The following is a 27,138-nucleotide window of genomic DNA, read 5'->3' on the forward strand; positions in this document are numbered from 1 at the left end:
TGGCCGCGACGAAGAAGCTTCACTAACCTTCTAGAACAGGAAACAGGAAGTGTCATGGCCGCGACGAAGAAGCTTCACTAACCTTCTAGAACAGGAAACAGGAAGTGCCATGGCCGCGACGAAGAAGCTTCACTAACCTTCTAGAACAGGAAACAGGAAGTGTCATGGCCGCGACGAAGAAGCTTCACTAACCTTCTAGAACAGGAAACAGGAAGTGTCATGGCCGCGACGAAGAAGCTTCACTAACCTTCTGGACCAGGAAACAGGAAGTGCCATGGCCGCGACGAAGAAGCTTCACTAACCTTCTAGAACAGGAAACAGGAAGTGCCATGGCCGCGACGAAGAAGCGTCTCTAACCTTCCAGAACAGGAAACAGGAAGTGTCATGGCCGCGACGAAGAAGCTTCTCTAACCTTCCAGAACAGTAAACAGGAAGTGTCATGGCCGCGACGAAGAAGCTTCACTAACCTTCCAGAACAGGAAACAGGAAGTGTCATGGCCGCGACGAAGAAGCGTCTCTAACCTTTCAGAACAGGAAACAGGAAGTGTCATGGCCGCGACGAAGAAGCTTCTCTAACCTTCCAGAACAGTAAACAGGAAGTGTCATGGCCGCGACGAAGAAGCTTCTCTAACCTTCCAGAACAGGAAACAGGAAGTGTCATGGCCGCGACGAAGAAGCTTCTCTAACCTTCCAGAACAGGAAACAGGAAGTGTCATGGCCGCGACGAAGAAGCTTCTCTAGCCTTCCAGAACAGGAAACAGGAAGTGTCATGGCCGCGACGAAGAAGCTTCTCTAACCTTCCAGGACCGGAAACAGGAAGTGTCATTGCCGCGACGAAGAAGCTTCTCTAACCTTCCAGAACAGGAAACAGGAAGTGTCATGGCCGCGACGAAGAAGCTTCTCTAACCTTCCAGAACAGGAAACAGGAAGTGTCATGGCCGCGACGAAGAAGCTTCTCTAACCTTCCAGAACAGGAAACAGGAAGTGTCATGGCCGCGACGAAGAAGCTTCTCTAACCTTCCAGAACAGGAAACAGGAAGTGTCATGGCCGCGACGAAGAAGCTTCTCTAACCTTCCAGAACAGGAAACAGGAAGTGTCATGGCCGCGACGAAGAAGCTTCTCTAACCTTCCAGAACAGGAAACAGGAAGTGTCATGGCCGCGACGAAGAAGCTTCTCTAACCTTCTAGAACAGGAAACAGGAAGTGTCATGGCCGCGACGAAGAAGCTTCTCTAACCTTCCAGGACCGGAAACAGGAAGTGTCATGGCCGCGACGAAGAAGCTTCTCTAACCTTCCAGAACAGTAAACAGGAAGTGTCATGGCCGCGACGAAGAAGCTTTTCTAGCCTTCCAGAACAGGAAACCGGAAGTGTCATGGCCGCGACGAAGAAGCTTCTCTAACCTTCCAGAACAGGAAACAGGAAGTGTCATGGCCGCGACGAAGAAGCTTCTCTAACCTTCCAGAACAGGAAACAGGAAGTGTCATGGCCGCGACGAAGAAGCTTCTCTAGCCTTCCAGAACAGGAAACAGGAAGTGTCATGGCCGCGACGAAGAAGCTTCTCTAACCTTCCAGGACCGGAAACAGGAAGTGTCATGGCCTCAACGAAGAAGCTTCTCTAACCTTCCAGGACCGGAAACAGGAAGTGTCATGGCCTCGACGAAGAAGTTTCTCTAGCCTTCCAGAACAGGAAACCGGAAGTGTCATGGCCGCGACGAAGAAGCTTCTCTAACCTTCCAGAACAGGAAACAGGAAGTGTCATGGCCGCGACGAAGAAGCTTCTCTAACCTTCCAGAAAAGGAAACAGGAAGTGTCATGGCCGCGACGAAGAAGCTTCTCTAGCCTTCCAGAACAGGAAACAGGAAGTGTCATGGCCGCGACGAAGAAGCTTCTCTAACCTTCTAGGACCGGAAACAGGAAGTGTCATGGCCTCGACGAAGAAGCTTCTCTAACCTTCCAGGACCGGAAACAGGAAGTGTCATGGCCTCGACGAAGAAGCTTTTCTAACCTTCCAGGACCGGAAACAGGAAGTGTCATGGCCGCGACGAAGAAGCTTTTCTAACCTTCCAGGACCGGAAACAGGAAGTGTCATGGCCGCGACGAAGAAGCTTCTCTAACCTTCCAGGACCGGAAACAGGAAGTGTCATGGCCTCGACGAAGAAGCTTCTCTAACCTTCCAGGACCGGAAACAGGAAGTGTCATGGCCGCGACGAAGAAGCTTCTCTAACCTTCCAGGACCGGAAACAGGAAGTGTCATGGCCGCGTCGAAGAAGCTTCTCTAACCTTCCAGAACAGGAAGTGCCACGGTGGCTTGTTGACACAAGGAACAACACCTTTTATACAGAAGAGCATTTTTTTATACAAACATCAACATAAGTAGCCTACCTATCAGGGTCAATACTTGGTCACATCAGGGAGTAGAAAAAATACTAGCTACAGGCGTCATAACAAACACGTTAAAGTTACGAAAATATAAAAATAGGAAGAGAAGAGAAGGTTGCGCTATAAGGTGCAGCACGCTCTTACGCGTTACTTTTGAAATGTCGGCTATGCAAACGCTGATTTTAATTTTACTGTTTTACACCTGATAAGGAAAAGTGTATGTTTTCGAAGAAGAAATGTTTATTTAATTATTATTTATTAGAATATAATAGTTCCCTTTTAGAATAAACAAATGTATTAAGGAATACAAATTTAAAAATTAAAGTAAGTAATACAGGATACTGACAAAAATGATAATTTACAAAAACGAAATAAACCCCACAAAACTATACTTTAAGATAAAAAGGCCTAAGAATCTGTAATGTAAGCAAGATTAAACAGAAAGCTAATATAAATAGAGTATATACATATATTTTGGAAACATCTGTTGCAATAATGTTTGAAACACGCAATTTTATTCCAACAGAATAAATGCTCATTAATACAATGAAAAAATTAGTTTATGAAACTTGGTCTTATAAAACCCTAGCAGCAATTTTTTCCAGTTTTTCTGGAAAGATCCAAAACGCCTGCCACAACTAAATTTATTTGCTTATACTGACTCTGGATCAGAGACTGAAATTATAATCCTAGGTTAATTTTAGTATTATCAAAGAATTTTGCGAAACGATTCTGTATACATTTGCTAAACTTTAATGATCGCACCTTAGATTTCTTACCACGCTTAATCATGGGAAGCCAGATCCAAAGTATGAGATGCCCCAGACTTTGGTATCGGCCAATCAGACCACTAAAATTAATTAATCGCGCAATCGAGTATTATACAAAAAATAATCCACAACATCATCGAAGTTCTAGTTAACCTGAATTTTCACGACATTATTGGCGTAGCTGTGTTCATAAAGTTGGGGGGGACAAATGATGATTTTGATGTCATGAAAACCCATTCCCCATTTGGGGATCCGGGGGTCCTCCACCGGAAAATTTTGATTTTAAAAGTGCAAAATGTCGCTTTTTAAGCAGTTTTTGTATATATCCATTGGATACACCGATGTTAAAATTATTATTGTTTCCTTAAGATAAAATTTGAGAGTGAAGAAATTACAAATAAAGTTGGGCAGAATAATATTATAAAATAAAAATATCACGGTCTAGAAAGTTGGGGGGGGGGGGGACAGTCCCCTCCGCCCAAAAAGTTCAGGGGGACACGTCTCCCCTGTCCCCCCCGGTTCCTGCGCCCCTGCACGACATAATCCAAGAGGAAAGTACATTTTATATTGTGTACATCCGCTTGGAGTTCCTATATTTTTCAATTTAATGCTATCTATGAACGTATTCAAAAAGGACCTTAGGAATTTGCTTCGATAAAAATCACACATCTGATAGCTTTAGGCATGAAATAAGCAAACAGTAACTAAAAACGTAAATGCACCAAGATTGATAGGAAATAAAACTTTCAAAGTTATACATCGCGTAATACTTTTATGTTCTATAGTAAAATCCCAATAAAAATAAAACACCACAATTGTTCTATTCTACAGATATATATATATATATATATATAAATGTTATTGAACAAATAGTTCTTAAATCATTTAAGCCATGATTTTCCTATGGTGAATTAAAATTATCCAAAATTAAAATCACTTTCTTTAGGAGCTTAGCTCAGTAGTAATTTAAGGGTATCATTTTCTTGTCTCTAAGAAGTTTTAAGATCCGTGTCGCATGGTATTTTGTGTTGTATCATTCAATATGTACTTCACGTTGTAAAAGTTATCATACATTTCAGCTAAAAGCGTGCTTTTTACACATTAAAATGTGTTGTTTATTGTACATAGCAAAACATAATAATTGTCTGAATACTGTTGAATACTTCAATGTGACATTTGTCGGTCGTTAGATGTTTGTCTTATTGAGTGAAGCATTACACACATAAACGTTACAGATATCGCTTCACAGTTCTCAAATGTAGCAAGCCTACCGAGTAATGAACATTTCATTTCAGGTCACCATGTGTTTGTTCGTGTAACTACCACACAAACTAAAATAATGCGTAGTTTTCAATCGAGTCTTTTCATTAGTACAGATGGTCATTGATCACGGGAATTATTACTTTATGAAAGCTTTAAATTGAGTTTATTCGTGTTAGAAGTAGTTCTTACGTTACGCGCTGAGATCGCCGTAAGTAGATCGTTCTGCTCTTCATTGGACCAACCACAACGAGCCTGTTGCATCACAAGAACATTTGTGATACGCCCGAAGATAACCCTGCATGTAAAAATTGGTTGTATGTAAAGTCGGTTTACGGACGATAGTAACGTGACAACGTCATAACAAAACATTAATGAAATGATTGCATACTTTTATGGATAAAATTTAATCATTTTTATTGAATTATCACTATTTTGTATGGATACAAAGAAGGAGTGAAATGAAATCTACAATTTAATTTATAAATTTACTCTTATTTGCACTCATTAATTCAAATATGTTTATTACTTTAACGAAGAGATTATTTTAACTATAACTTTTATATATGTTTGCTATTTAACTTCTTCCAATCTGTGTTATTCTGTTAAGGATAGGACGATGATAGGAAAAGTAGGAAACGAATGGGAGTGTTTCAAGTTTAATGTGCCTCGAAAAAGTAAAATCGATTGGTGTTCCAATCGAGTGGAAGAGATATAGATGCGGCGCAAGCGTACAATGAGCGTAACAGGACACAGCGTAACGGGACAATGTGCGTAATGGGACACTTTTTCGTGTGTGCAGCCGGCGTTCATCGATTTATTAGACGTTGTTACGTCAAAAAAAATTACTGCCAAGTAATTGAGAAGAAGGCATTTTGTTTAGCCAACAATCTAGGCGACAAAAATCACAATAAATAGTAGATGGAAATAATTTGCGCAGGAATTCACGGCCATTGTCTGAAATAGCTTGGCTTCTGGGTTGTAGCAGTGTCCTTGGCAAATAATTCAACGACTGCAATGTCGACCGAAACGTCGGTGAATTATTTGACAAGGACACTGCTACAACCCAGAAGCCAAGCTACTTCAGTGGATGGAAAATTTCACCAGTTCAATAATTTGTATGCTAGACTTTACAGTAAGCTTGACGTTAAGAGAATGCGGTTTTGTTTATTGGACTTTGAGTTCAAGAAAACTTCCTTTTAATATTGGCAACGTTCCCAGGCTTCATGTCAGTGTATTCCTCTAAACACTGGTTGGTGGTCTCATTGTTTTTTTTTAACAGAGTGTAGTTGTTGTAAAGATAATGACGAGGTCAGTCATGCAGTAATCGCATCCTCACTGGTCGAGTGTGATAAGCACTTATGTAACCGATTACAGTAATAAAAATAATAAACTTAAATTATGCTCGCGTCGTGTTGAAATCCGTTGAACATTCTATATTTTCTGCGAACAACAACTGGTTCTAGCTCTCGGCTTAGTACTCAATAGGACATGTCTAACTATCCTTAAGCGGTTCATAAATTTCGCAGACTTATTTCGCAGCGAATTGGACTCTTCTTTGTTAAAGTACAGCTCTCTTGGTGACCATGCGTCTATGATAAAAATGAGCAGATGAGTTGGTCCAGTCAAACACACCTCATTTAACCGGTTGGGAATCCTCAAACCTTGAATGTAAAAAAAAATAAATTAAATTTACACATTTGTTAATGGCGTATTTTTTAATTTTATTCGTGTACTTCAGGAAAAATTTTTTTACACATTCCTTGGGTAAAGTTACAACTACATTTTGTAATTTTTTCAACATATGTAGGTGGATAGTCTTAAAACTCAACATTGTATTGTATAGCCTATAAGCGCAAGCTATGGACTGGCGAGCAGTCTTCTCGTCGGGCATAAGGGAAACGCGAGACTGAATAGTGAACAAAATTTTTTTTTGTAAAAGTACAAACTATTTTTGTAAACCTGTGTCTTCTGTTCGATAATAAGAAAATTAACAGTAAAATTAATTTTTATTTAATAAACTAAAATTCTAAAAGTTTGACTTCAACACAGGATGATTTCAAGCCTGCCGATAGACGGCAGTCGTAGTTATCAGCCTTGCAAATATAAGTTTATAATATAGAGATTATAAGAGACATGCAATAAACAACAGTGAGGTTTTATAATCTTGTAATCTGTTCGTGTCATATGAATACTTAGTTTTTTAAGGGGCGTGTTCTTGTATGCGTAATTCAGTACATGTGTAGCCCATATGTACGAACTTCCGCACAGTAAATAAATATCGCATCTCTTGAAATTTAAAGACGATATATTCTACGAGCAAGTTTGACATGGCAGCTAAGTTTATATCGACATGGTTGGTGTAGTTTTACCCACAATGCGTATTAAAACGCAAAAATGGAAGCTATTTTACACAGAGCGTATGTCCAAACAAGCAGGCAATTTATGAGTAGTTTCACACAAATAAGTTGAAAAATTCACGAAACTGTTAGTGAAAATTGAGAGTATGTCGTTGCTACACCACACAGACTGTGCGTCAAAATACACAAAGGCACGTGAGTGTAATGAAACACCAACACTTGGGAGATTCGTGCTGCCACCAACAGCCATTGTAAAATTCACAATATTTTTTACAGTGTTGGTATCGAAAAACGAGCAGGCTAAAAAAATTGGTTGTCTGTAAAGTCGGTTTACGGACAATAGTGTAACGTGACAACGTCATAACAAAACATTGATGAAATGATTGCATACTTTTATGAATAAAATTTAATAATTTTTATTTTAATAATAAAAGAATAAATACTTGAAATTATACTAGTAATCAGATTTTTAAAATGCAAGAATAATTAATCTTTTATTGCCGAAATTGTTGTAATAATCAATGAAAACCACATTAACTTTTCACTTAACTTTATAAACAGTCAACGAAACAGTTCACGTGTAGATGACTTGTAATTAATTTTAAAAACTGTCGTTTAGGTATAAAGTTTAAATATAATTATGAACAAGTTTTCATATAAATAAACTGTAGTAAAATATCTATCATCAATTGTATGAATCACCATAATTTTTTAGTCAATTTTAACATAACCTCTTATTACTGCACTCGCCGACAGATGCTACTTTTTTTAATAATAAAAGAATAAATAATTAAAATTATACTAGTAATCAGATTAATTTTCTTACGTACATTTGACGTAGATATTATTTCATATTACACATTTATAAACAAAGTTTTAAGTTTTCACTTCTGTCGGTTCGGCGCAAGCGTACAATGAGCGTAACGGGACACATCGTAACGGAACAATGAGCGTAACGGGACACTTTTGCGTGCGTGCATCCGGCGTTTTTCGATTTATTAGACGTTGTCACGTCAATAACCGTTGATGCAATAATCTTTCTTAGCAATGGCGTATGTCCAAAAACTTACATCAAGTCATGCACTCCCATTGCACAAATCTTTTAAAGATAACAATAATCTTGGGTCCAGCGGCGAAAGCGACGCGGTCGTGGGTTGTCGTCGAATGAGTTCTCGAAGTTGTCCAGGTACTGGCGATAAATCTCCCACCTGCAGCTACCTGCAAGATGGCTCGCAGAGCACAAAATCTCAAGCTGTTTTAAAATTTGAGAAGTTTTCTTTGACATGTTCTACCACCCTGACAGCTCTTGTCTCTCGACACACTCGACACGATATCATCGTGGGAATGTATCGCATTTATCACCGTGGGAATGTAGAAATAAAGAGGAATCAACACTAACACTTTCTAGCAAACTCTGGTGGGATAATAATAATCTGCAGAGGAGTCGGATCTTTCGCTGTCGAGAAAAATAAAAATTAATACCTACACTTGGATATGAACATAACTTTAAGGTTAGTGTGTTGTATAGTCGTCGGGGGGCGCTGCAGTGTCGGCGCTGGGTTCGAGCCCTGGCACGTTTACCCAGCAGGCCTGCAACTTGCACTGCCGGAGTTACTACCAGCCAGGTCTCGTCCAGCGAGGACATGCAGTCTCCATCGACGCTCTCCAAAACGACGCTAACATTCCATAGTTCCTACACTTCAGCACCACCGTAACTTAAAAATTGGTTGTCTGTAAAGTCGGTTTACGGACGATAGTAATGTGACAACGTCATAACAAAACATTGATGATATGATTGCACACTTTTATGAATAAAATTGAATCAGTTTTATTGAATTATCACTATTTTGTATGGATACAAAGAAGGAGTGAAATGAAATCTACAATTTAATTGATAAATTTACTTTTATTTGCACTCATTAATTCAAATATTGTTATTACTTTAACGAAGAGATTATTTTAACTATAACTTTTATACATGTTTGCTATTTAACTTCTTCCAATCTGTGTTATTCTGTTAAGGATAGGACGATGATAGGAAAAGTAGGAAACGAATGGGAGTGTTTCAAGTTTAATGTGCCTCGAAAAAGTCAAACCGAATGTTGTTCCAATCGAGTGGAAGAGAGATAAATGCTGCGCAAGCGTACAATGAGCGTAACGGGACACAGCGTAACGGGACAATGTGCGTAACGGGACAATGTGCGTAACGGGACAATGTGCGTAACGGGACAATGAGTCATCCTTTTTCGTGGGTGCAGCCGGCGTTCATCGATTTATTAGACGTTTTCACGTCAAAAAAAAAACCCAGTGACATTGGAACCTCACATCTGGTCGACATCAAGGCTGCTGGACATCTTCGAAGGCGCCCAGGGGCGCTACGCGTCAGTGGGGGAAGCGGGAGCACACCGAGAAAACCCTTATCGGCACCTTATCTCCTTGGTAGGAAGCAAGTGAATGAACCACTGGAACATCAAGGTCCTTTTCGGTGATATGGAGTCGAGCGATGCCCGGGTGCGATGGGGTGAATAATGGAGGGTGAATGGTGGCGAACATCTGTGAGTGGAGTGTGGGAAACTTGCGGCCGGCAATGTCCACCCACGAAGCTGATGAGTGGTCGGGCAACATCACGAGACCTGCACAGTCCATCCTGCATTGAACACCCATGGAGCCTAGTGTTGCCCCAGATGGCCGTGCGTAGAGACTGGAAAAATTCGCTGTTTCAATGACCTCTAGGATAGACTCCACGATCCTCTATGTCCTAGGACAAATTGCACCTGCTCATTGGATACTGACTCGTGACACGCGTTACCTGGGATGCTGGTGATTTGATACTTCTTTCGTTGAAAGTTTTTAATTGCCTCGGAGTCCTTCAGGTAAACGGGGGGTCCAATCACTGACTCAGCATGAAGGTGTACGAGTTTGGAGTCTAGCCTATCGCGCAATGAATCCGCGAATTTTTCCGGTCTCTTAGCCATGCGGCAGCCTCCGTAGCTGCGAACATATATGCGTGGAGTGTGTAATGGCCCGTCTACAATAGCAATGTCCTAAACTATTACCGAAGGACACTCGTCGCTGATTGGTCCACGTGACCCGTCTGACGTCATGCGTCAAGTGGGCGAAGGTCCGAACCTACTTGGTCCGAAGACATTTGTCAATTTGAACTTTTTGTCCCAACCTGTGTATTTCGGACACAGAAAAATAACAGAACACTCACGATATTTGAATTTCCGGTTCCCGTTTGAAAACGTGGTGTTTGTTTTTGTTATTGAAGGAAATGGAAGGTGTTGTTAGTCACTTATAACTTACATAACTTTCATAATTTCAATCCCAAACTACAAAGCATCAAAACAATAAACAAAAACATTTGGTTTGGCACATTTACTGAGCTCTGGTGACAACTTTAGAAATCAATACATTCGGACATCGGACATCGCAATTGTGGACAGGGCAGTTTTCGGTGAGACAGTGTGACGTCACTCACATTCGGACAAGGACACGGACCACGCACAGGTTCGGACTATTGTAGACGGGCTCTGAGTGTCCACCGCTGGTACCTAGAGGGGACCCGGAGGCCGGGCAGTGTCTTGCAGCAGTCGCCAGGGTCACCCCGCGCGCAGTCGAGGGTAAAGGCTGCGAACATCTGTGCGAGGAGGACGACTGTTTGGGGGCTGCTGCGCCAGGTACAGCAGGGAGGGGATGTCTTTGAAATCATTATCGCGATGCTGCGCGTGTGTATCCGGGACCGCTCCGAGAACTGCAGACAGGTGGTGGTCGTCAGGTTGCGTTTTTATCCCTTTGTCGCGCCGGGTTCCAAAGATACGAAAAAAAAAAATCCTTCTTGGGGTGTAACTGGAACCCGGCGCGGATAAAAAACTTCCAAACCACAATGGAAGTCCCACGTTTGGGCTGGGAAACCAACAAAATACGGTTTTTTATATATAAAAGGGGTAGAGGCACTCCAAAGGGGTGAATCTACAATGAAATAGCCCCCTAATGGGAAAGGATAAGACTGGAATACGTTGGAGAGATAAAATTTTATTTTTGTCGTGGAATTTCAGTGTGAGGATTGTTCGGAAGCGGATGGTTTTTGTGGGATATTTATGAGTGGGCTCGATATACGAACCGCACGTTGGTTCTTTTCCCAAATGTCCTTTCTTGCGACTCAGATTTGATATTTCTCTTATTACATCAGTATCGCCCCAACGGAAACGATTCCCACGAATGAAATATTTTAAACATTTGAGTAATTTTTCATTCTTGGGAAGTTTACAGTGTGATAATAGTTTACAACCAAGGGGAGAAATAATAAACTATACCCATATAAAGGAATATGATTACGTTAATTTATTATGGAAAGTTTTAGTCATGTGTCACTCTCTATAAATTCAGTCACGATTATTTTGCGGGTTTATTGTGTAACAAAGTAGAATTGAATCACATATACATCTGATTCACGATTATTATTTGAATAGTCCAATGACGACCACGGTGCAAGTGGTTATCCAATCACGTGTAACCCTCCAAAGGATGTGCCCTTTTTATTGGCCAGCGAGCATTCTTAAAAGGCTTGATTATTTCAAGCAAGTTGAGTCGAGACTGAAGTGAAATGAATCTGCGAAATAATGGTAGCTGAATTAATAAGTTTTTAACCTATGCCGTTACCCTCGATTATAAGAAGATAATTTTATAGTGTTTTTAATTCTTTAAGATATTTAATAAAATAAATAATTAGGTTTCAATTTTTTTCAGGATTAAAACTTTTTTTTTTCCACTTTAACAAAAATATACAGCTTCTGTCATTGGACTAATAGCACTGCACTATAATAACATTGGAATTTTGGATTATATTCATTAGTTTAAAGCATTATAAAGGTTTCTGACTTATACTCGTTATGAACTAATGTTACTTAAATTATATGCATAAGTGATTTAAAATTACCGATTTGCTGTAAAGAATTACGGATACCTACTGTCTTGGAGTGATTGATAATTAAAGGTAAAATTGTTGTTTTTTAGCAGTGGTTTTTAAAGTAATCTTAATTTCCACGATTCTTATGGTAATTTTAACAAGAAAATACTGACCAAGATTATGATGTAAATGTTCTGCAAAAATACAAAGCATTGTGGTATTTTCAAATAAAACATATTTCTTAAAAAAATGTTTTTGGAACACTACATTAACAGGAACTGGTACACAGTATGTATCAAAATGAGCATTAATAACAGAACCCAACATATAAATTACGTTATCTTAAATAATTTTACATGTTTTTATTAATTTGGTTTTAATTTTGCTTTGCGTCTCTTCAAAACTTAGTAAATGGAAGGTAAAAACGTTAAAGACACAAATCAGGAGTGTCAGGGAAAGAATATACTTGGGTTGTGATAAAATCCCTTGCCAGCTCTTGTCAGGCATGACTTCGGGAAAAGTTGGTTGACAGAAATCGTAATCACTTGACAAGGGCTGAAACTCACATCTTCACGAGTGAAAAACCTGAGATTTTCCAAGCGTTTAAAGGTTTGAGATGAGAAGGTTGTTATTTTAAAAGTCTGATATCTACTGTTTATATAAAGCTACAATATATAGTACAGTGACGAAAATTGAAAACCATACAAGTACTAAATATTTGTATTATTTATCCGTGTTAATTGCAAGTTCAGATTGAATTAATTTAATGTTCTAAAAAATTTCTAATTGGCAAATGCTAAGTCGAAACAATAAGTTACATTATATTCATACCAGTGGAACTACATTAGCCAGTAGGTAATTTGTCTACAGTTTACAGCCGCTTTGGGTTAAAACTGTGTACACTGTTGTAACATTCACGATTCTTCATTGGAAATCAAGGTTATCAATAATTCGATATTTTTAACGATTAAATGATTATAAAAGGCTAGTTTTATTATGAAACAACCCGATAATTATTTGGGCACACTATTCCCATTTCCTGCTGTGTATAGGAGGATAACTTTTTAATCGGTTAGCTTTAATCTCAAATATGCAATACTTCTGAAAGGAAAAAAAAATATACATATATTGCATCTGCCCAAAAATGATTTAAAAATTGTCAAATCTAAATGACGAACGTTTTCTCCGTCGAATAGTCGTTGTTTGCTGTTAAAGTTTTAAATTCTGTGTTAAAAACATTTTTACGTGAATGTAAAATTACTTGGTCAGTGAACAACACATAAACATTATTTTTTACAGTGCTCTCTTTTCAAAGGAGGTCAGCCATCATATCCTTTTCTCTTGAAGAATGCATCTTTGATCGTGCAAGTTCCTCGCAGCTCAGGAAGAGGGGAAAATGGGTGGATATTGGGGATGATTCAAGAAAATATTAATTTTGGTAAGTTATTAGAAAACTATTAGAGGTTTATTCTCCCTAAAAACCTCCCCCGTACCCCTATGGCCACCACCCAATTCCCCTTATAACATGAGTATTGCAGCATATCCTGTAAATAACCTTCACAGGAAGAAAAAAAAATAACTTAGTTTTCTTTAAAAATTGCCAATAGAAAAAGTTTTAGTTGAAGTTTACATAACACCAACGGTTTGAACATAATTTGAGGAAATATGCACCAAAAAAATGTGTTTTTGTGTGCTATTAGAAATATTTTCGATTAGAAGTTTTAAGGCAAGCAATAATCATGGAATATTAATCAGGCAAAATTCTCAGTACGTTTCAAATGCTTTACAGTAGTAATTCCTGGTTTGTTGCACTTGATGTTACTCTATCCAGGCGGCAGAGAAGAATTATATACGTGTATGAATTCAGCACTGCTGTGTACGGCATTAAATGAATGTATTATGTTGAGAATAATTCTACAAAGGCTGAATTTTACTCAGTCTTTAGATCACTATTAGGTGTTTATCATCCCAGAAATTCCCGCTCCTCCACCCATTTAAAGGTGAGAATCGCAGCATATCATCGTATTTTTAGCTGTATCTCCACAATTAACACAGGCCTGTAGGCACCAGGCAGAGCAGACTTGTAGTTTTCTGCCATAGCGGGTTTTCCAGTGAGTTTTGAAACGGTGACACTTGAATTTCTTCCTAGGAAATTGCGTGAAAGAGTTCTAGGTGGTTCGGCAGATGTGCAGTTGGACGGTTCTAGTTGACGGTGGCGTGAAAATGTCCAGTTTGAACGTGTTGGAGGACTTTGAATGAATGTTTGCCTCGATGACCAATGTCTTGAAAGTAGGCGGAAAACAGTTTTTTTTTGTTGGTAAAACTGATTTGTACCACTTCCAGGGGGGGGGGGGGGAACGTGTAAGTGGTGGAACCAACTTACATACAATTCGATGCTGCGCTGTCCAATCAAATGACCGCAACACCGCTGCGGAAATCGCCCTCGGAAATAGATGTTTCCGGCTGCAGATTCCTCGGTGTCGGAGGGGCGTACAGGCTGGCCAATGAGGAGGAAGCATCCCTTGCATGAGCCAGGGACAGAGAGAGAGAGAGAGAGAGAGAGAAGGAGGGGCGAGAGAGTGAGAGATTGAAAAGAAGGGGAAAAAAATCCAATAAGCACGTAAACAGCAGGGGTCAATTTGGCCCGCAATTCAAAATATTAGGTTCTTTTCTGATGTATTACGGGGAAACGAAAAAGCTGCGAGTTTTCTCCCTATTTTATTTTGCCGTGAGGGACACGTCATTTTTCTTTCAGTCCGCATAAAGCGTGCTAAACAAAACACGCCGGTGGCAGTCAGTTTTTTTTTTCTTTTTTCCCCCCTAAGGTTGAATAGCAGGAAAATACGGGGAAAATGATTTCCGTGCAATTGTTAGACTTAAAGTCAGAATTCCCTGTTTGTTACTGCTGAAAGCCCGATTTCTGCAAAGTTTTCAGAGTACAATAACGAGACCCTGTCATAAAAACGGTTATGAATATAAGGTTCTGTTACTGAAATAAACAACACTAGTTTATATTTTAATTATATTATACGTCTTTGGAAAATTTAAACTGAATAACAAAATAATATCCCCAAGAAGTTTATATTTGTTGATATAGAAAATAATTACCGGGCTTAATAATATAAAACAAATAAACATAGACACTAGATGTCTTGGAGAAATTATACGTGTTAAGTAAACACATGGTTATACATATTTTTTAATACATTCCAGTTATATGGCTTGGTTATTTCATATCTTGCAAGCAGTGAAATACAATTTCGCGCCCATGATAGATACAAACATTAGTTTACTGTGATTTACTCCGTGTAGTTTATATACTTTCATGCATCTTAGGGGGAAAAATGTATATACGTATATTTTTGGTAGCTGTTGACAAATTCACTGATTTGAAAATATAACAACTTTTGTAACGAATTTAAGATTGACTTAAGGAATATAATACATAACCACTGATCTTTGCTTGAGCTAGCCAGCAACGTAGCAAGCTACTTACTTAAAAACCCAAATAGGGAATAACATAAAACTGTAAAAAATGACTTCAGCCTGATGAACCATAACCTGTACTTTATGAATAAGATTTAAGTTTTGTTTGTAGTAGCCTACCTGAAATTTACGTGATACAAGCTATCTGACCAATCGCATATAAAGTTTTCCAGATTCATTGATAAAATAAAACCTAATGAAACCACTATTTTCAGGAAATTGAATCACTTTTATTTTTAATATTTATAGTATTCATTTTAAATGTTAGTTTGTCTTTAAAACTGTAAACTGCACTTTTAAATAGGCCAACATGTATGACGCAAGCACTAAAACTGTTATGAGCGTCTCGCTACTCAATGCTGCCTACGCCCTCTACGTGTAGAGCTGATAGAAATGCGTGGCACACGTAAACGCAACACATTTCTTCCGGTGGAAACACAGTCCTTCCACACACGTTAAAACTCATATAGGGTGGACCCTAATTAATACGAGACGCGTTAGTAGATTCAGTGTTACAATCTAGATTTAAAAAAAAAAAATTCCAGGCAAGATACCAAATCTAGAGAAAGCCTGGAAGTCTTTAATTTCATCAGAAACCAAACTCGTAATTTGCACAGCAGTATCAAAAGCTGTAATTAGAAGTTTGAATTTTCACAACCTGCTCTGGTACTTTTTTTTCACCCTTCAGAAACAAGCCATCTTCCAGCGGTCTAGTGGCATGTGTCTTTTGGATGCTTATTATTTTATTTCTTTACCTCAACTTGGTCTGATATAATTTATATATAATTGCATCATTTTCACCTTTTTTCGCTTCTTTTAGAAGCGAGACTTGAAGAGGAGAATGCCGTATGATTACAAAGGAGAAATAGTTAATATATGCTTGCACAACGCGTTATATGGGGGAAAAAACCCGTAAAAGAGTTTTAGGAAATAAGTTTTTTCTCACATAAATGGTTCCGAAGAGAACACGCGGTATTAGTGGCCGTAATTATCTTGTAATTAGACTTTTGTACGCGCACATACTCGATGCGGGCGAAGCCACACACTACTAAATATGTGGCCTATTCACAGCTTGAAGCAAGAGTGTCACATGCTTCAAACGTCGGGTCCAGTTCGCGAAATGACTTCGTGTTTCAGCCAAAGTTGAAACGCTTGTTGAATGGTTTGCAATTATAATATAGCCTTAATAGTAAGTTGCAATGCTCCTAAGGCAACCATTTTAATATGATGAATATAACAAAAACTTAATTTAATACACACGAAATATTTATAAAAAATTCAATTTGTTTTAATATTTTGCAAATGAATTTTCACACACACACACACACACACACACACACACACACACATATATATATATATATATATATATATATATATATATATGAAACGATACAAACATATTTGACAAAAAATTGAAAAACTACATTACGTTTAATTCTCTCTGTTTAGGTATTCAATAATCTTCCATGCAATGACTTCGATACAACACACACCAGGATGGCAACCATGTTGGCAGTGCGATTTGTACGAAGCTGCTCAAATGAATAGCGTTCGCAACAACATAATAAAATTCAAATGTGCCTTAACATCTCTTCGCGACCAATTTAACCCTATCATTGGCGCTGGAAGATTGACACAACAGTGGTTAGTAGATCATATTTGCATGTGGAGGCCAACAACTCGAACAGGCGGCCAAAACGTGTCAGACTAAGCCACGGCTCGTTACTTTATCACTGGAAAATGCTGAAATTATCGGCCTCGTCAAAACATGACGCTATGCCCCCTTGCAGGTTATCTTTGCGCCACTGACTCAGCAGCAATGCTAGGAGGAACAGGTTAGCAAAGAGCAATGAAAATGTTTAACTGTAAGCGCATGAAAACAGAATAGTTTGTTTTCTTGCGATGCTTTTTGTTTAAAGGTAAAAGTGTTAAAGAGTCTTGTTGAATTCTCTTAATGCCATGTTGGTTTCTAGTCGGCATTTTTCTGTTTTCGTACTTAGAGAAAATAAGTTGCGACCGCCATAGTTATTTCAATTAATCGTTTTTTTTCTCTAGCTCTCCAATCACCTATGTTAGAAGTTATATGATATTTGTTATTTATTCTGGCAAGTGTGTGTGTTGCTTGTTGGCTTATAATAAATTAACTATATTTTGGATTGTGTTGTTTCAAACACCATGTAAAAGTAGAATGAATATAATTATTTTTCAAAGATATAATGTATGGAATCCTATTTGGCTACTATACGGTTTGTTATCTATTTAATTCAAAACAGACACTAAATGGTAGCTTACGACGAAAATTCTGTTTAACATTGTCCTGTGATATGATAAATGAGATACCGAAGGCATTATATCAAAATTAATGTTTTTTGGTTAACGTACAATCTGTATTACCCAGTGTTGTCAGTTCTCTAAACACAATCACACGAATCACCGCGCTATCACATCTAAGTTGTGAGCTACACTGAACAGAAATTTTTTCCGAACCTAAATTAAAACTAACTTTATTTGGGAGGTCTAGGTAAGGAAGACTTAAGTGCGTCTCAGGCCGAAGCCTATATAGTTAGAAAAAAGGTAAACAAGATGATACACACCTTTTCGTCGGACTTTTTCTGGTACACATATGTTTCGCTGTGATTTTTTAGACGTTTCACGTAAAAATGATATGACAATTACCAGTCGGGATTTGCACCTATGTTCTCTGGAATACGAAAATAGTGTCTTACGACTCGGTCCATAAACTTATATGGTGTATCTTTTCTAATCTTCAGATTGCCTTGTAGTGATTCCCTAGATATGCTACAGGTGTGAGTGTACGATTATTGCATAACAGTACAAATACATAGTTTCAGACTATAGTACTCCATGTAGGCTATCAGCACATGTCTTGAAAAATTATTGAAATCTAATATTATAAGTACAACTATCAAATATTACGGTCTCTTAAATTTTAATTCAATTCTTTTGAGTATTTCCTGTACTAGTGCGTGTAACTTACATGTGATTTTGTTTACACATTTACCATGGGTGTAGACAGTATATGTGGAAGGGGAGGGCAGAAGCCAGTCCCTTCTCCGGAAACTCTTTTACAAAGATAATGCTTGAAAATACATTTTTAGGTTATTTGTCGGTACCTTCAGTACTTTTTGAAATTCCTACCATTGTAATTTTTGTAAAATAAAATTCTTTGTCTAAATAAATCTGGCAACCCTACTTTCCCCCCTTAATTTACTACGATCTTGACACTTATTGTTACAGAAACAGGTTCCTCTTTTGAATAAGCTTCTCTGCACTAATACCTGTGCCTTGTTAACAGAAGTGTAAACAAATATACACATAAAACAAAAATCTGTTTAAAGAAAGTCAGTATTTATGTGAATATCAATAAATTCAGTATAGTTCATTAAATAAAATTTCCACTGACAAACAACATTTTAAATAATAGGTAAATTAATTCAAGATGTAGTTTCGGACAAACGCCATTACTAATTTAACTGTATGTCATGACAAACCTCAGTCTGTACGTGCCTTAAGATCTTTTTCCCGAAACGTCACAACTGTTCTCTTAGTAATCATATACTGTGTTAGTCTGCGCTATCATCGTTGTCGTTTCAAAATATCTGTATTTTCGCTCAACTGTTTCTTACGGTGTTTGTCTGTGCTGTCATCACTGTTTCTTCACATCGCTGGGTTCACCTGTGCATATCTGTATAGCCGTTGTTTTTTCCATGTTTTATCTGTTAATTTCATCGTTGGTTTATTCTGTTTGCCGTTGTGTTAATTTGTTCATTTACATGAAAATAACACTACAAAATAGTGTTACCATTTATGCTTCGTGTTGCCCCAGTACCTCCAATATTTATTTATTGGCAAACAGTTGTTTGAATAGCTTTCCAGGGATTAGCTGTGCATGTTAAGCACGGTAAAACAAAAGAAAGCCAAAAGTAATATAAAAAAGTTAACTTTTACTTTTCTGTGGCTTTAAAACCAAATAAATAAAATGTTTATACAATAACTTCATGCTTGTAAGCACACACATATATTTTAAATAAACACACTCTTTTAATATCTAACATTTATTTCAAAATAACTTTACCATCGACAGTGCAAGCTATTACATATGTTTTTACTAGTCTATATAATTATTGTACAGCGGGATTGTAAGTTTTTTTGCAGGAAAGTAACTAAAAAATTGCCAGACTAGTTATACAAATTATATTTCACTGTCTTGAAATTACATAATTCATGCTGAAGGAACAACATAAGAACACATAAATTTGTTCGTTACCGAGGTTAGATGTTACTGCATGTGTTAATGACACACGAAACTACAGTAAGCTCGTGGAATAACATCATATCAGTGTTAAGAAGACTGCAAGTGTCCGCTCTACCACTCTGGTTCTGGGGTAGAGCGCCTGCCTTGTGACTTGTAGGACCCGGGTTCGCGCCCCGGCTCCTCCAAGGCGGATTGCCCAGACAAAATGGCGGCATTTTCTCTGGTAGGAATACAATCCCTTGTAACAAGTCAGGCTACCAAAGAAACGGTGGGTGGAACAGAAAAAAACCTTCCAGGTGGCTTCCAAATGGGGAGCCCGTTTCTTTTCTTGGGCTCCCCATGCGGTGGCCATTCCGGGGGTTTCTCCGGGGGAACGGAGTTTTGCAAAAATATTTTTTGTAGTTTTGTAGCGTTTTAGTTTTTAGTAACTGTACCATTGTAATTCCAACATGTTATAAATAAAGCTCAAACGAACATTTAAAACATTAATTAAATTTTGCTTTTTTACAAAAAAATATTTTAATTAAGTGTGCATCAGTCAGTGAGTGGTTGTGTGTTCAACCATTTATCGGTATATATTTTCTTGAAGTATTATTGACGGTTAAATTCTAGTCAGAAACCTTTGTTTTTTAGTATTTTAGCAGTTTTTTACGAAAAAATATTTATAGGCACATGAATTTTATTTCTAAAAATATTATTTCTGTAAAACCACATAGTTTTCAATCAGGAATATCGTCTTTAACACACGCTTTATATATATGTATGTGTGTGTTCTATTTATTTCAACATGAGCAAAGCCTTTGATACTTTCCAACATTATCTTATGATTAAAAAATTGTCAATTTTAGGCCTCGTCAAGCAATGCGTGGTATATATTATCTTACAAATAGACGCTTTGCAGTCAAATTTGCAAATGCAATTTAATGGTATTAGGTGTTCCGCAAAGTAGTAGTTTATCTCAACTACTCTTTAATATTTAATAAATGATATTCCAACTGTAATCAGAATTGATCAAGAAATGATGCTGATAAAAAAAAATTGGGAAATATGTTTGTGAACTATTCAGCAAGATATTTCAGCTGTCCGGATCTGATTTTGAAGTTAACAAACGTCTCTGAATTACGATAGCATTTATTGTATAACCTTTAGTCAAAAAAACTATTTTAATTAATCAGAATTATCACATAGTAAGTAATGACATTAAACGTGATGTCCTCTTTTAAGACCTTTGAGTTATATTGGATGCCAAGCATTTTTTCACCAACATGTAGATAATACGCATGAAGATCTTTAAGTCTTATTAAATTTAAAACTTTCTCTGCATCAAAATATTTTAATTAGCAAAGAATTGAATGTATGCAGGAAAAGTTCTTAAATTAATATTTAAAAATTTCAGGCATTTAAATTATTTTGAATATGCTACATTCCTATATAACCTATTTGCAAAACTGTAAATTATATTTGAAAATTAAAAAGTATGCAATTTTTCATCAATGTTTTCTTATGACGTTATCACGTAAAATTATCGTCCGTAAACCGACTTTACAGACAACCCCCCCCCCCCCCTTTTTTTTCCTACGACTTGAATGCAGGAGGATAAGGGATAACATGGTTTAATAAGGGTCAAATCATAAGGAAAAACACCACGAGTGAAGTCGCGTGCTCGGAAGGAACTGAGTTCGAATCCCGTTCACTCATTCCGTTTATCCCCGACCCGGGTATTTCTCGAAATCGGCCCAGGAAGAGTCTGTAATGGTCTCCTGCCGTAGGCGAGAGCTGACTGCTTCTCCAGTGGTTCAGCCCGTGACGGTTGCACGAGACGTAGAGCCAGACACGGACCGACCAGCTGAGAAGGCCTGATGAGTAGAGGCATGCATATTTCGCGAAAATATTCCGAGGCTAGCCGAAAGTCAAAACACTGTAGCATCGTCTGTGCTTTGGGATTGGGAGTGTTTCCTTCGGGAACATGTCGAATGCCAAACACAGTAATTCAGCGCGGAAGCAACCTCGTCATGAGTAGGGACCAGACAAATTCGTGGATTCAATGACCTCTAGGATAGCCTCCATTATCATCTGCATTTCTCAAAGTAAACACGCGTGTTCATTGGGTACTAAATTGTGAGGCGTCTCCACTGGGTAGCTTGTGATTCGACGCTTCTTTGGTCGATAGTCTCTCATTGGCCCAGAGAGTTCCAGTTAAACCGCGAGCCAATAGCAGAACCAGCAGAAATGTACACAAGTTTGAATTTAAGCCTATCACGAAATGAATCCGCGAATTTTTCCGGTCTCTAGTCATGAGTAGAGTCCGGAAAAATTCGCGAATTCATTTCGCGATAGGCTAAAATACAAATAGTTATACCTCAGTGCTGCCTCTGCTATTGGCTCACAACTCACCCGGATGACTCTGGGCCAATGAGAAACGCTCCACCAAAGCTTTATCGAATCACAGGCTGCTATACATTGGGACGTCTCACAAGACAGCAGCCAACGAGTGGGTGACATTTGACCGAGTGTACGTAGAACTATGGAGTTCATACTGCAAGTCATTTAACCCGCGAATTTTTCCGGTCCCTAGTCATGAGTGGCTCGGTCAAATAGGGCAACGACTTCTTCAGCGGACGTCCGCCAATCACAAGGAAGAAACCGTCGGTGCTGTTACACCTTGTTGCAGTCTAACAGGCCATCAGATTTTTGATGTGGTGTCGTGATGTCTGAGCTGTTGTAGGCAGGTCGGTGTGATGTGGGCATGTGATCCAGTTAGTCTCGGGTGTGGCGTGTAAGGTGAATCAGGCCGACACGTCGTGTGTTCGTTTCGGTGAACGGTAAAGCAATTTACATAGGTTACATAGTACACTCCTGGCCGCCTTGTGGACCAAATTGTTGCGTTCCAATAACAGTTGTGGTCGAAGTTAGGCTGGGCCATTTGTTGTGTGGAGAGCCCAGAGGGCTTTTATTAGTCAGCCATGAGCAGATCATCCAATTTTTAAAAAATATATTTTATAAATTTTTGTTTGGTTTTCTTTTGAAGATTTTTGTGCCCTGACAGGCATGCATGTGTCTCGGAATCGCTCACAGAATGGTCACATGACACTGTTTAATTTACAAGACCAGGAGGAGGAAAATGCCGGGTGGGTTTCTTGTAGTAGCTCGAGTCTTAAGGCCCCCGCCTACACAGGCACACACTCGGTGCGCAGAGCTTCAGGAAAAACAACGCGATTTCGAAACTACTCAAGATATCCGAGTGGGGTCTGTTTACGAAAGGCATCTAAGAGTTCTCTGAGGGCCGAAAAGTAATTTTTATTTCGGATTAAGTTTTTTAACTGTATTTTAAAGAAGAGTGGAAATGTCTAAAACGCGTGTTTTCAGAGTAATTTTTACACGTTAAACAACCGGTCCAGATTCTTGAAAGCACTTTAGGGACTTGCTTTACACCTTTATCGTCAATTTTATGCCATGTGATGTGACGGTCACCGCTCAAATTTCACTGTTATCGTGTGCACGACGAGAAGACTGCGCGCCAGCTCAGAGGAGACACCGCGCTAGAAGCACCCGCGCGCGAGGACCAAGAACCACCACGCGCGAGGACCAGGAACCACCGCGCGCGAGGACCAGGAACCACCACGCGCGAGGACCTGGAACCACCGCGCGCGAGGACCTGGAACCACCGCGCGCGAGGACCAGGAACCACCGCGCGCGAGGACCAGGAACCACCGCGCGCGAATACCAGGAACCAACGCGCGCGAGGACCTGGAACCACCACGCGCGAGGACCTGGAACCACCGCGCGCGAGGACCTGGAACCACCGCGCGCGAGGACCAGGAACCACCGCGCGCGAGGACCAGGAACCACCGCGCGCGAGGACCAGAAACCAACGCGCGCGAGGACCTGGAACCACCACGCGCGAGGACCAGGAACCACCGCGCGCGAGGACCAGGAACCACCGCGCGCGAGGACCAGGAACCGGCGCGCGCGAGGACCTGGAACCACCGCGCGCGAGGACCTGGAACCACCGCGCGCGAGGACCAGGAACCACCGCGCGCGAGGACCAGGAACCACCGCGCGCGAGGACCAGAAACCAACGCGCGCGAGGACCTGGAACCACCACGCGCGAGGACCAGGAACCACCGCGCGCGAGGACCAGGAACCACCGCGCGCGAGGACCAGGAACCGCCGCGCGCGAGGACCTGGAACCACCGCGCGCGAGGACCAGGAACGACCGCGCGCGAGGACCAGGAACCACCGCGCGCGAGGACCAGGAACCAACCGCGCGCGAGGACCAGGAACCACCGCGCGCGACGACCGGGAACCACCACGCGCGAGGACCAGGAACCACCACGCGCGAGGACCGGGAACCACCGCGCGCGAGGACCAGGAACCACCGCGCGCGAGGACCAGGAACCACCACGCGCGAGGACCAGGAACCACCGCGCGCGAGGACCAGGAACCACCGCGCGCGTGGACCAGGAACCACCACGCGCGAGGACCAGGAACCACCGCGCGCGAGGACCAGGAACCACAGCGTGCGAGGACCAGGAACCACCGCGCGCGAGGACCAGGAACCACAGCGCGCGAGGACCAGGAACCACCGCGCGCGAGGACCAGGAACCACCACACGCGAGGACCAGGAACCACCGCGCGCGAGGACCAGGAACCACCACGCGCGAGGACCAGGAACCACCGCGCGCGAGGACCAGGAACCACCACGCGCGAGAACCAGGAACCACCGCGCGCGAGGACCAGGAACCACCACGCGCGAGGACCAGGAACCACCACTCGCGAGGACCAGGAACCACCACGCGCGAGGACCAGGAACCACCGCGCGCGAGGACCAGGAACCACAGCGCGCGAGGACCAGGAACCACAGCGCGCGAGGACCAGGAACCACCACGCGCGAGGACCAGGAACCACCGCGCGCGAGGACCAGGAACCACCACGCGCGAGGACCAGGAACCACCGCGAGCGAGGACCAGGAACCACCACGCGCGAGGACCAGGAACCACCGCGCGCGAGGACCAGGAACCACAGCGCGCGAGGACCAGGAACCACCGCGCGCGAGGACCAGGAACCACCGCGCGCGAGGACCAGGAACCACTACGCGCGAGAACCAGGAACCACCGCGCGCGAGGACCAGGAACCACCACGCGCGAGGACCAGGAACCACCGCGCGCGAGGACCAGGAACCACCACGCGCGATAACCAGGAACCACCACGCGCGAGGACCAGGAACCACCGCGCGCGAGGACCAGGAACCACCGCGCGCGAGGACCAGGAACCACAGCGCGCGAGGACCAGGAACCACCACGCGCGAGGACCAGGAACCACCACGCGCGAGGACCAGGAACCACCGCGCGCGAGGACCAGGAACCACCGCGCGCGAGGACCAGGAACCACCGCGCGCGAGGACCAGGAACCACCGCGCGCGAGGACCAGGAACCACCGCGCGCGAGGACCAGGAACCACAGCGCGCGAGGACCAGGAACCACCGCGCGCGAGGACCAGGAACCACAGCGCGCGAGGACCAGGAACCACAGCGCGCGAGGACCAGGAACCACCACGCGCGAGGACCAGGAACCACCACGCGCGAGGACCAGGAACCACAGCGCGCGAGGACCAGGAACCACAGCGCGCGAGGACCAGGAACCACCACGCGCGAGGACCAGGAACCACCACGCGCGGGGACCAGGAACCACCACGCGCGAGGACCAGGAACCACAGCGCGCGAGGACCAGGAACCACCACGCGCGAGGACCAGGAACCACCGCGCGCGAGAACCAGGAACCACAGCGCGCGAGGACCAGGAACCACCGCGCGCGAGGACCAGGAACCACAGCGCGCGAGGACCAGGAACCACCACGCGCGAGGACCAGGTACCACCACGCGCGAGGACCAGGAACCACCGCGCGCGACGACCGGGAACCACCACGCGCGAGGACCAGGAACCACCGCGCGCGAGGACCAGGAACCACCGCGCGCGAGGACCAGGAACCACCGCGCGCGAGGACCAGGAACCACAGCGCGCGAGGACCAGGAACCACCACGCGCGAGGACCAGGAACCACCGCGCGCGAGGACCAGGAACCACCACGCGCGAGGACCAGGAACCACCGCGCGCGAGGACCAGGAACCACAGCGCGCGAGGACCAGGAACCACCACGCGCGAGGACCAGGAACCACCGCGCGCGAGTACCAGGAACCACCACGCGCGAGGACCAGGAACCACCGCGCGCGAGGACCAAGAACCACCACGCGCGAGGACCAGGAACCACAGCGCGCGAGGACCAGGAACCACAGCGCGCGAGGACCAGGAACCACCACGCGCGAGGACCAGGAACCACCGCGCGCGAGGACCAAGAACCACCACGCGCGAGAACCAGGAACCACCACGCGCGAGGACCAGGAACCGCCGCGCGCACACGTCGCCGCGCGCGGGGAACAAACGGAAAACAAGCGAAGGATGGAAGGGAAAAAAAACCGCGTGCGGGAACTACTTTCTAATAACCGAAGTGGTTGCGTCAAATGTAGCCGTGGCAGGGAGGGAAAAAAAAAAATTCCCCCGGGGAGCCGGAATTCTGGGCCAGAGACGAACATGAGCCAGCGGTTTTCGCACCGCGGCGAGGAACAGCGGTGAGAGGTGCTACGTCACTCACGCCTTAGAGCTACGCCCCCCCCCCCCCCCCTTCTCCCTCCAGCATCCGTCATCCAACCCTCTCTCACTCGCGCCACGCGAATGAGGTTCCCAGGCCTACCAACTGCCAAAAAAAAATATAAACTCACATAAAAATCTTCACGATTCATGACCGCTCAAGTGCTATCCTGTTCCAGTGCACAGGCCTGCCCGTTTATTACTTTCCATTTGCAGCCAACGCCTCCTGCGCCATGATAGCTGTCGTCGATGACGCTCGCGACAGTTCGCAGTAAATAAATCACGAGCGAAACGCCCGCACCGGTACTTGCTTTTTTTTTGAAAAGAGACACGTACGTGATCTTCCGCCGAGGATCGAAGATGCGTGGCTCCTCATGCGGGTTTTGTGTTAGATCAATTAATAAGCTGAAAAAAAAAACCGTTTGGGTCACTTTCATGGCAACTGATATTCTGTTACTGCATTTCACTGTTAATGTTTCAATATTATTTGCTGACAAATATGTACTCATATAAATTGTTTTACGAACTGAAGTACCGGGCGTTGCCCGGGCTAGACACAATATAAGTAGAGAGCCGTAAATTTCGCGGATTCATTTAGTCGCAAGCTAGAATGCAAACCTCCACACTCTCGCACTGTGTTCATGATTGGCACGCAGTTGTTTGGACACGCCTCTCTACGACCGTGAGCCAATGATGCCCAGATAGGAGAGAAATAAGCGAATCAGGTAGTGCCAAATAACAAGGATAAAAATGTTCTCTCTAAGAAATCAACCAATGGGAAAGTAAACATGGGTCGAGCACACCTATAACTTTGAATTATATCCTGAGGCCAGAAGAATCCGCGTAATTTCCGGGTCTCTAAATATAAGGAACATCACTACCGAGTTTCGAGTCTGTAGGACATAAATTTGAAAAACGGAAAATATTTTTTTTATTTCCCATTGATTGCACAATCTGAGTACGTACATCAAGGCTATGCATCAAGAAAACCGGGACGCCAATCTTCAGCTAAATGTTGTGAGAAGGCAGGTAACTCACAGGGAAGACGTGA

At 42.3% G+C, this 27,138-nt stretch overlaps 1 protein-coding gene across 1 annotated transcript in view; it reads left to right on the plus strand.

Moving 5' to 3' along the window:
- Window positions 1-9,261: 9,261 nt before the first annotated feature.
- The window catches only part of LOC134528997 (mucin-5AC-like), a 70,482-nt gene continuing 52,605 nt past the window's right edge, over window positions 9,262-27,138 (plus strand). Inside the window, exons 1-3 of the mRNA XM_063362664.1 lie at window positions 9,262-9,282; window positions 10,298-10,451; window positions 23,035-23,345. Of these exons, the coding sequence (XP_063218734.1) occupies window positions 9,262-9,282; window positions 10,298-10,451; window positions 23,035-23,345 (486 nt within the window). The remainder of the gene's footprint in view (window positions 9,283-10,297; window positions 10,452-23,034; window positions 23,346-27,138) is intronic.

Source organism: Bacillus rossius, chromosome 2, assembly GCF_032445375.1.
Source record: "Bacillus rossius redtenbacheri isolate Brsri chromosome 2, Brsri_v3, whole genome shotgun sequence".
Lineage (NCBI taxonomy): Eukaryota > Metazoa > Arthropoda > Insecta > Phasmatodea > Bacillidae > Bacillus > Bacillus rossius.